Source organism: Coregonus lavaretus, assembly GCF_964263955.1.
Source record: "Coregonus lavaretus genome assembly, contig: HAP1_SCAFFOLD_372, whole genome shotgun sequence".
NCBI lineage: Eukaryota > Metazoa > Chordata > Actinopteri > Salmoniformes > Salmonidae > Coregonus > Coregonus lavaretus.
In genome coordinates this window covers 398,300-409,040 of record NW_028160424.1, presented here as the reverse complement: position 1 = coordinate 409,040, position 10,741 = coordinate 398,300, and the positions used below count along the sequence as shown (strand labels likewise).

At 47.1% G+C, this 10,741-nt stretch overlaps 1 protein-coding gene across 1 annotated transcript in view; it reads right to left on the bottom strand.

The window, feature by feature from the left end:
• Positions 1-2,336: 2,336 nt before the first annotated feature.
• LOC311121849 (uncharacterized protein) overlaps positions 2,337-10,741 on the bottom strand; it is a 38,485-nt gene continuing 30,080 nt past the window's right edge. Inside the window, exons 11-15 of the mRNA XM_084196289.1 lie at positions 6,655-6,745; positions 6,410-6,443; positions 6,053-6,233; positions 5,756-5,871; positions 2,337-5,288 (exon numbers count right to left, since the gene is read on the bottom strand). Coding sequence (XP_084052415.1) covers positions 5,153-5,288; positions 5,756-5,871; positions 6,053-6,233; positions 6,410-6,443; positions 6,655-6,745 — 558 coding nt within the window. The 3' untranslated portion in view covers positions 2,337-5,152. The remainder of the gene's footprint in view (positions 5,289-5,755; positions 5,872-6,052; positions 6,234-6,409; positions 6,444-6,654; positions 6,746-10,741) is intronic.

Here is a 10,741-nt window from a genome sequence, read left to right as displayed (position 1 = left end):
TGTCTGATTAGACAAAAATAGAGCTTTTTGGTCTAAACTCCACTTGCCGTGTTTGGAGGAAGAAGAAGGATGAGTACAACCCCAAGAAGGAAACATTATGCTTTGGGAGTGTTTTCCTCCTTCACCGCATCAAAGGGACGATGGACGGGGCCATGTACCGTCAAATCTTGGGTGAGAACCTCCTTCCCTCAGCTAGGGCATTGAAAATGTGTCGTATATGGGTATTCCAGCATGACAATGACCCAAAACACACGGCCAAGGCAACAAAGGAGTGGCTCAAGAAGAAGCACATTAAGGTCCTGGAGTGGCCTAGCCAGTCTCCAGACCTTAATCCCATAGAAAATCTGTGGAGGGAGCTGAAGGTTCGAGTTGCCAAACATCAGCCTCAAAACCTTAATGACTTGGAGAAGATCTGCAAAGAGGAGTGGGACAAAATCCCTCCTGAGATGTGTGCAAACCTGGTGGCCAACTACAAGAAACGTCTGACCTCTGTGATTGCCAACAAGGGTTTTGCCACGAAGTACTAAGTCATGTTTTGCAGAGGGGTCAAATACTTATTTCCCTCATTAAAATGCAAATCAATTTATAACATTTTTGACATGCGTTTTTCTGGATTTTTTTGTTGTTATTCTGTATCTCACTGTTCAAATAAACATACCATTAAAATCATAGACTGATCATGTCTTTGTCAGTGGGCAAACGTACAAAATCAGCAGGGGATCAAATACTTTTTTCCCTCACTGTATGTAAGAATGCTGTTCATTGACTATAGCTCAGCATTCAACATCATAGTACCCTGCAAATTCATCATTAAGCTTGAGGCCCTGGGTCTCAACCCCACCTTGTGCAACTGGGTCCTGGACTTCCTGACGGGCCACCCCCAGGTGGTGAAGGTAGGAAACAACATCTCCACTTCGCTGATCCTCAACACTGGGGCCCCACAAGGGTGTGTGCTCAGCCCCCTCCTGTACTCCCTGTTCACCCATGACTGCGTAGTCATGCACACCTCCAACTCAATCAAGTTTGCAGACGACACAACAGTAGTAGGCTTGATTACGAAAACGATGAGACAGCCTACAGGGAGGAGGTGAGGGCTCTTGGAGTGTGGTGTCAGGAAAATAACCTCTCACTCAACGTCACACAGACAGTGGTGAAGAAGGCGCAACAGAGCCTCTTCAACCTCAGGAGGCTGAAGAAATGTGGCCTGTCACCTAAAACCCTCACAAACCTTTACAGAAGCACAATTGAGAGCATCCCGTCGGGCTGTATCACCGCCTGGTATGGCAACTGCACCGCCCACAACCACAAGGCTCTCCAGAGGGTGGTGCGGTGTGCACAACGCATCACCGGGGGCAAACTACCTGCCCTCCAGGACACCTACAGCACCCGATGTCACAGGAAGCCAAAAAAGATAATCAAGGATAATTACCACCCGAGCCACTGCCTGTTCACCCCGCTATCATCCAGAAGGCGAGGTCAGTACAGGTGTATCAAAGCTGGGACAGAGAGACTGAAAAACAGCTTCTATCTCAAGGCCATCAGACTGTTAAACAGCCATCACTAGCACAGAGAGGCTGCTGCCTACATACAGACTTGAAAATCACTGGCCACTTTAATAATGCCACTTTTAAAATGTTTACATATCTTGCATTACCCATCTCATATGTATATACTGTATTATATCTATTACATCTTAGCCTATGCCACTGATAATGACATTGCTCATCCATATATTTATATAATCTTATTACATTCCTTTACTTAGATTTGTGTGTATTAGGTTTTTGTTGTGGAACTGTTAGATATTACTTGCTAGATATTGCTGCACTGTCGGAACTAGAAGCACAAGCATTTCGCTACACTTGCAATGACATTTGCTAACCATGTGTATGTGACCAATAAATTGATTTGATTTTGATTGGTGGAGTGCTGCAGAGATTGTTGTCCTTCTTGAAGTTTCTCCATCTGCACAGAGGAACTCTGGAGATGTGTCAGTGACCATCGGGTTCTTGGTCACCTCCCTGACCAAGGCCCTTCTCCAAATCATGTCCAATCAATTGAATTTACCACACGTAGAGTCCAATCAAGTTGTAGAAACATCAAGGATGATCAATGGAAACAGGATACCCCTGAGCTCAATTTAGAGTCTCATAGCAAATACTTATGTAAATAAGGTATCAGTTTTTTATTTTTAATAGATTTGCAAACATTTCTAAAAATCTGTTTTTTGCTTCGTCATTATGGGGTATTGTGTGTAGAATGAGATTTGTATTTATTTAATCCATTTTAGAATAAGGCTGTAACGTAACAAAATGTGGAAAAAGTCAAGGGGTCTGAATACTTTCCGAATGTACTGTATGTCATAATGGCAGGAAGAAAACAGAAAAATAAAAAGACACAGAGGCTGAAATTATATGAATGAATATATTATGTACAAAAGGACTCTGGCAGTGCAGAATACTTTCACACATTTAAAATATTTGGTAGATTTAGAATGAACAGAGATTACAGTGCTTGAGTTACACATTTTTTATGACTATGTACGACCCAAAAACACTTTCTCCTGAAATTGGGACACGAGATAAATGGATTCGTACTAAAAATCACACGTGCCAAACGAAAAAAGTGGGCTTCACACAGAAATACTTTATTATTCCTTTCTATCAAACTTATAAAACATGCATTGGCCCAAATTAGGGAATACTGTGTACTTGGGGTCATTGAACTAAGAAAATACACTTATGTGAGTCGTTTAAAGATAATATTATAGTGGTTTCTCATGGGACTTTATCCCAATATGAATTTTTTGACCAATCTCTACGAGGCCGGAAACCAGCAACCACAGAAAAGCAGAACCTCCCCACCACATTTAATAACAATTATTTATCTCAGACAGTTACTAAACAAACAGGGCTGTTTCCCAGACTAACCTAAGTCCTGGACTAAAAAATCACTTTCAATGGAGAATCTCTACAAAAAAATACAATGAAGAAAACGTCCCAGAATGTTTTAGCGTCTGGTGAGTAATCATTTGAATTTTAATCGTAAACCAACCAACCACAATGGTCTCACAGGTAAAGAAAATATACATATAAATACGGAAATAAATAGCCAGCACCTGTCTGTACACAGTTTGAGATATAGAGTAGTGTGGACTAAGAAAAAGGACTTTGTGGTGAAGAATTCTCATTTTTAGTGGCAGCTACAGTTCCTCACCCCACCATGAGAGGCTTGTTGTGATTCACTGGATCTTGGAGCAGTTTCCCATATCCAGATTAAGGCAAATCCTGAACTAAAAAGCTCAATTGAAACTCTATATTAAAAAGTGCTTTTTAGTTAATCACTACGCTTAATCTGGGTCCAGTAAACTGTCCCATTGCGTTTCAAGCCTTAAGTGGCAGAATAAAGAAACCGCTTCCACGTATTACCAGTGCAGACAGCATTTGGTTGGCTACAACCATTCTTTGGTTCAGACTAAATACTGACATGGAAGCCTCATGTCTACAGAACGGTGAGAATCTGAAGATGGAACACCAAAAAGGGAAATACGGTGTAGTTTGGGCACTTCCGTGTCCAAAGCATCTCCTCTACAGTTTTGGGTGTCACGGGGACAGAGAATGACAGCCTAACGCTGTAGGGACAGACGATAGTGTGAGAAGAGGGCTTTACTGCAAAGTGTTGAACCCATTCCTGGAAACCAACCTCCAATAACTGCCATTAGTAAAATCAGACAGATTTAAACAAAAGATGCAGCTAGCTTTGTCTTACATAGCTTCAACTAGCCACTTTAAACTGCTGAGATGGACCCTCAAGCTTTGGTCTTGCCTACAGACATTCAGTGAGTGTCCCGTAATAGGACACACAGAGAGGGTGCAGGGTCTAGAGAGGGTAGATGGAAACAGAGAACAAGTAACATACTTGGTTCATTTGACAAACAAGGTGCTTATTTCCCAGATATCTTAAGGGCTGGCGAACTAAACTTGAAACAAACATATAGAAAAAAGTTGGAGTCAGTTCTGTGTCAAAATCGCCCAAACAGATGTGGAGTGTGCATTTAAGCTGTTGGCCATCTGGTAGTGGTAAAATGAAACATGGATTAATACATTGAAAAACAAGGTTCTGTTAAGTTGGTGGTACACCTTTCTGCTCCACTCACTCTCTTTTAACTGAGATCTTCACTATGGGCGAAGGTACATTGCAATGGCCCACATAGCTAAGGCCAATAGCCCAGTGTAGCGCAAGCCCTGGAACATGTTCTTTAGGGCATGACAAGGAAAACATTTGAACATTTTTGCCAAAGGAAAATGAATGTTTCTTATTGGAGAAATCCAGGTAGTCCCGATCTGTTTCAGTCTGTTTTATTCCATTTGGTGCCTAACTAACATTACCATTTTAGGAGGCAGGTTGCTTGGCACCAAGGGAGAGTGGAAAGGAGGCACCTCTTTCTTAGGGAGGAACTGAAACGTCAGGGTGAATCTGCTGCAGGCTGGATGGCTGCTGGGTCTTTGGAGTGGTGGTCTTTGTGGTTATTGGTTCTCCTTTGGTGTGGAGGGCCTGGTCCGTTCTGGTCTGGTGGTATTGGCATGGGAAGAGAGAGACATGGATGGGAGATGAGAGGAGAGCCCAGTTACCTAGGCCACAAACCCCAGACAGCAGTAGTACTGATGCCAGCCATAGGGCTAACTGATGCCAGCCGTAGGGCTAACTGATGCCAGCTGTAGGGCTAACTGATGCTAGCCATAGGGCTAACTGATGCCAGCCATAGGGCTAGTAAGGTTTTAAGGCTTCAAGGTGTTGAGGTTCGTTCCCATGCAGAGGCTAAAGGCCCAGCTGTGGTCAAGGGGGACTGTTGATGTCTTCTGGTCCATTATTACAGTCCTAATGCTCTCTTATGTTATAGCACTCATTATGGTGTCCTCCATTTTATTAGTCTGAATATTGTCCTCCATCACAACAACAGTCCTACTGTTGTCCTTTGGGGGGAGAACACGGTCCATTTAATATCGAGTCCATCGGCTCAGTCAGTGTCCATAATGGGGTCCCAGTTTCAATAAAAGGCCAGAATTGAGGAGGAAAAGTGTCACGGTAAAGTCTTCACCAGTTGTATTGGGTGCATGTGACAAATAAAATTTGATTTGATTTGAAACTGTGCTCAGGGCTGCCAGGGCTTCCGGTCTTTGCCTCTCTGTTCAAGAATGTGTTTGTAGCGACACTTGTCCCCAAAATGGCAACCGGTGGTCCTCCAGAAGTAGCACTCATCTCCGTTCACTGGGCCACAACGTCTGGGACTGGAAAAGGGGCAAGAAGGTTAGAAAGTTACGTAAATGTGATTTTGGGATGAAATTATACAAATGTTAAAGTGGGCCACGTGGCTCATCCTCAACGGATTTGCTCTTGCTTTATCATAAAGGGATACTTCAGGATTTTGGCAATGAAGCACTTTATTTTAAAGGGATTCTTCAGGATTTTGGCAATGAAGCCCTTAATCTACTTCCCCAGAGTCAGATGAAGGATTTTCATATGGATTTTTTAACAAGGTGGTGCTGCTGAGTACGGCTGGGTGGGAGGCCCGGAGGGGGGCAGTGCCAAGAATTTTGCGGTTTTGAACACCTGTAATTGCCATTTCCTGTAATCTAGAGCAAAAAAGTTCCTTATATCATAAAGTTTTTTCACAGTGGTGCAGACAGTCAACAAGGTGGCACAGTGGCGCCGTTTCACCTTTCACGTATCTCAGCTTTAAAAGGTGTTTTCTTACCCAGCAGCTGCCTGTTGCAATGCGAGGGGGCTGGTCTTGAGGGGGATGGGTAGAGCCCTCTGGGTGCGATGGTCTGGGTAGCGAACCACCAACCTTGTGTTCTCTATACTGTAGCCCTGTGGGGGAACACATACACCCACAAAATACAAATACATTACGGTCAATAGAATAGAAAACTTCACTGTGCATTTCTGTAATAAATATAAAACATTCAAATATATATTTAATAAAACAAGACATTCAAAAAAAAAAAACACTGAAAAGAGCCACATTATGACCTCACAGAAGGCCACTCACGTGGAGTTTCTCCATGGCCCGCGATGCCATGTTGGCGTTCTTGAAGTTGACGAAGGCACAGAACCGCTCGTGGAGAACTCGTATGCTGTCTATCTCCCCGTAGGTTTTAAAGAGGTCCAATAGGTGTTTCTCAGTCAGCTCAGAGGTCACGTTCCCCACCCAGAGAGACGCACAAGGGGACCTGAAGGAGGAAGAGAGAGGCCGAATAGGGAAGAGACATCACTTACGTCCACACAGATGTCAAGTTACACACACTTGTCCACACCAAATAAGGAAATCAAAAATGTATGTTTTTCTATTGGGGGCCATGACCCCTGACCCTTATTGGGTCAATGAGATAGGATAATATCCACCTACCCTGGCAAGCCCAATGAGGAATCCTGGCTCACCACTGAGGAGAGAGAAGGCAACAACTGACTTTATTTGTAACCTTCTACAATTCAGCAATAACTCACAGAAATGTCTTCTCTTTCCTTCCCATTCCATTTAAATTAGACTAATTCCTGACATTGCTGCCCTCTTGGCTTAAGAAGAGGAATTGCATGTATTTCCATACCACTGGCACGGCCTGCACAATGGTGTGTGTGTGTGTGTGTCCTCACCACTAGAAGCCTCAGGTGAGGTCAGCACAGCCTGTAGAGTGGTGAATCGCTCCAGCAGCAACACACTCTGCACCTCCTCAAAACCCAGATCCTAGAGACAGAGAGAGTGAGAGTTAGAGTGAGAGAGACACACACACAGAGCGAGAGAGAGCGACACACAGAGCGAGAGAGACACACAGAGCGAGAGAGAGCGACACACAGAGCGAGAGAGATCGACACAGAGAGAGAGACAGAGCGAGAGAGACAGAGCGAGAGAGACACACAGAGCGAGAGAGACACACAGAGCGAGAGAGACACACACAGAGCGAGAGAGACACACACAGAGCGAGAGAGACACACACAGAGCGAGAGAGAGACACACAGAGCGAGAGAGAGAGACACAGAGCGAGAGAGAGAGACACAGAGCGAGAGAGAGAGACACAGAGCGAGAGAGAGAGACACACAGAGCGAGACACACAGAGCGAGACACACAGAGCGAGACACACAGAGCGAGAGAGAGACACACAGAGCGAGAGAGAGACACACAGAGCGAGAGAGAGAGACACACAGAGCAAGAGACACAGAGCGAGAGAGAGACACAGAGAGAGAGAGAGCGACACAGAGTGAGAGACAGAGAGAGAGAGAGACACACAGAGACACAGAGAGAGACACACAGAGACACAGAGAGAGAGAGAGACACACAGAGACACAGAGAGAGAGCGACACAGAGAGACAGAGCGAGAGAGAGACACAGAGCGAGAGAGAGACACAGAGCGAGAGAGAGACACAGAGCGAGAGAGACACACAGAGAGAGAGAGAGAGACACAGAGAGAGAGAGAGAGACAGAGACAGAGCAAGAGACACAGAGCGCGAGACACACAGAGCGAGAGAGAGACACACAGAGCGAGAGAGAGACACACAGAGCGAGAGAGAGACACAGAGCGAGAGAGAGACACACAGAGTGAGAGAGAGACACACAGAGCGAGAGAGAGACACACAGAGCGAGAGAGAGACACACAGAGCGAGAGAGAGACACACACAGAGCGAGAGAGAGACACACAGCGCGAGAGAGACACACAGAGCGAGAGAGAGACACACAGAGAGAGAGAGAGAGCGTGCGAGACACACACAGAGAGAGCGACACACAGAGAGAGAGAGAGAGACACACAGCGAGAGAGACACAGAGAGAGAGAGACACACAGAGAGAGCGAGAGACACAGAGAGAGCGAGAGACACAGAGAGAGAGACACAGAGTGAGAGCGCGCGAGAGAGAATGTGAGAGCGCGAGAGAGAGCGAGAGCGAGAGCACGTGAGAGCGAGAGCGAGAGCACGTGAGAGCGAGCGAGAGAACGTGAGAGCGAGCGAGAGAACGAGCGAGAGAACGTGAGAGCGAGCGAGAGAACGTGAGAGCGAGCGAGAGAACGTGAGAGCGAGACACACAGAGTGAGCGAGAAACACAGAGAGCGCAAGAAACACAGAGCGCGCGAGAGAGGGAGCGCGAGAGAGAGGGAGGCGAGAGAGAGGGAGCGCGAGAGAGGGAGCAAGAGAGAGGGAGCAAGAGAGAGGGAGCGCGAGAGAGAGGGAGCGCGAGAGAGTGAGAGAGAGAGCGCAAGAGAGAGCGAGAGAGAGAGCGCGAGAGCAAGAGAGCGTGAGAGCGCGCGAGAAAGCGCGAGAGAGAGCGCGAGAGAGTGCGAGAGCGAGAGCGTGAGAGAGAGCGAGAGCGTGAGAGAGAGCGAGAGCGTGAGAGAGAACGCGAGAGCGTGAGAGCGAGCGAGAGCACGTGAGAGCGAGCGAGATAACGTGAGAGCGAGCGAGAGAACGTGAGAGCAAGCGAGAGAACGTGAGAGCGAACGAGAGAACGTGAGAGCGAGCGAGAGAACGTGAGAGCGAGCCACACAGAGAGAGCGAGAAACAGAGAGCGCGAGAGAGGGAGCGCGAGAGAGAACGCGAGAGAATGAGAGCGAGAGCGCGAGAGAGAGCGCGAGAGAGAGCGCGATCGTGAGAGAATGCGAGAGAAAGCGAGAGCGTGAGCGAGAGCGTGAGAGAGAACGTGAGAGAGAGCGAGAGCACGTGAGAGAGAGCGAGAGCACGTGAGAGAGAGCGAGAGCACGTGAGAGCGAGTGAGAGCAAGCGAGAGAACGTGAGAGCGAGACACACAGAGAGAGCGAGACACACAGAGAGAGCGAGACACACAAAGAGCGCGAGAAACACAGAGAGCGCGAGAGAGAGGGAGCGCGAGAGAGAGGGAGCGCGAGAGAGAGGGAGCGCGAGAGAGCGCGTACATACCCCAACCAGTGACCGTACGTACATACCCCAACCAGAAGCCATGGATTACAGGAAACATCCGCACTGAGCTAAAGGGTAGAGCTGCCGCTTTCAAGGAGCGGGACTCTAACCCGGACGCTTATAAGAAATCCCGCTATGCCCTCCGACGAACCATCAAACAGGCAAAGAGTCAATACAGGACTAAGATTGAATCGTACTACACCGGCTCTGACGCTCGTCGGATGTGGCAGAGCCTGAAAACTATTACAGACTACAAAGGGAAGCACAGCCGCGAGCTGCCCAGTGACACAAGATTTCCAGACGAGCTAAACCACTTCTATGCTCGCGTCGAGGCAAGCAACACTGAAGCATGCATGAGAGCACCAGCTGTTCCGGATGACTATGTGATCACGCTCTCCGTAGCCGATGTGAGTAAGACTTTTAAGCAGGTCAACATTCACAAGGCCGCAGGGCCAGACGGATTACCAGGACGTGTACTCCGAGCATGTGCTGACCAACTGGCAAGTGTCTTCACTGACATTTTCAACATGTCCATGACTGAGTCTGTAATACCAATATGTTTCAAGCAGACCACCATAGTCCCCGTGCCCAAGGACACTAAGATAACCTGCCTAAATGACTACCGACCCGTACCACTGACGTCTGTAGCCATGAAGTGCTTTGAAAGGCTGGTCATGGCTCACATCAACACCATTATCCTAGAAACCCTAGACCCACTCCAATTTGCATACCGCCCCAACAGATCCACAGATGATGCAATCTCTATTGCACTCCACACTGCCCTTTCCCACCTGGACAAGAGGAACACCTACGTGAGAATGCTATTCATTGACTACAGCTCAGCATTCAACACCATAGTGCCCTCAAAGCTCATCACTAAGCTAAGGATCCTGGGACTAAACACCTCCCTCTGCAACTGGATCCTGGACTTCCTGACGGGCCGCCCCCAGGTGGTAAGGGTTTGATTTGATTTGAGAGAGCGAGAGAACGCGACAGCGAGAGAGCGAGAGACAGCGAGAGAGAAAGACAGAGCGAGACAGCGAGCGACAGCGAGAGAGAGAGACTGTTAGGAAGCAAGACTAAGGATCCATCCCAACAGTCTATAGAGCGGTGTCCTCTCCTCTTCTGGAGAGTCAACACAATGATTTCCCTGTCCTGGGTTTTCAGATGTAGGACTATTCAAAAGGACAAACAGTGCATGATTACTTGTGTGTACACTAGCTCAGTGGTTTTCAAACCTCTCCTCAGTGACCCCTAGACGTTTCACCTTTTTGTTGGAGCTTTTTAATAATTGGTCCCGTTATGCCTGGCGAAAACCAAACACTGCATTCCACAGTAAGAACCTCATACCAACGGTCAAGCATTGTGGTGGTAGTGTGATGGTTTGCTGCCTCAGGTCATGGACAACTTGCCTTAATAGAAGGAACCATGAATTCTGCTCCGTATCAGATAATTCTACAGGAGACTGTCAGGCCAGCTGGGCATGCAGCAAGACAATGATCCAAAACACAAAATCAAGTCTACATGAAAATGGTTAAAAAGCAACAAATTTGAAGTTTTGGAATGGCCTAGTCAAAGTCCAGACCTAATCCCAATTGAAATGTTGTTGCAGGACTTGAAACGAGCAGTTCATGCTTAGAAACCCACAAATGTCGCTGAGTTAAAGCAGTTCTGCATGCAAGAGTGGGCCCAAATTCCTCCAAAGAGATGTGAGAGACTGATCAACAACTACAGGAAGCATTTGGTTGCAGTCATTGCAGCTAAACGTGGCACAACCAGTTATTCAGTGTAAGTGGGCAATTACTTTTTCACACAGGGGAAT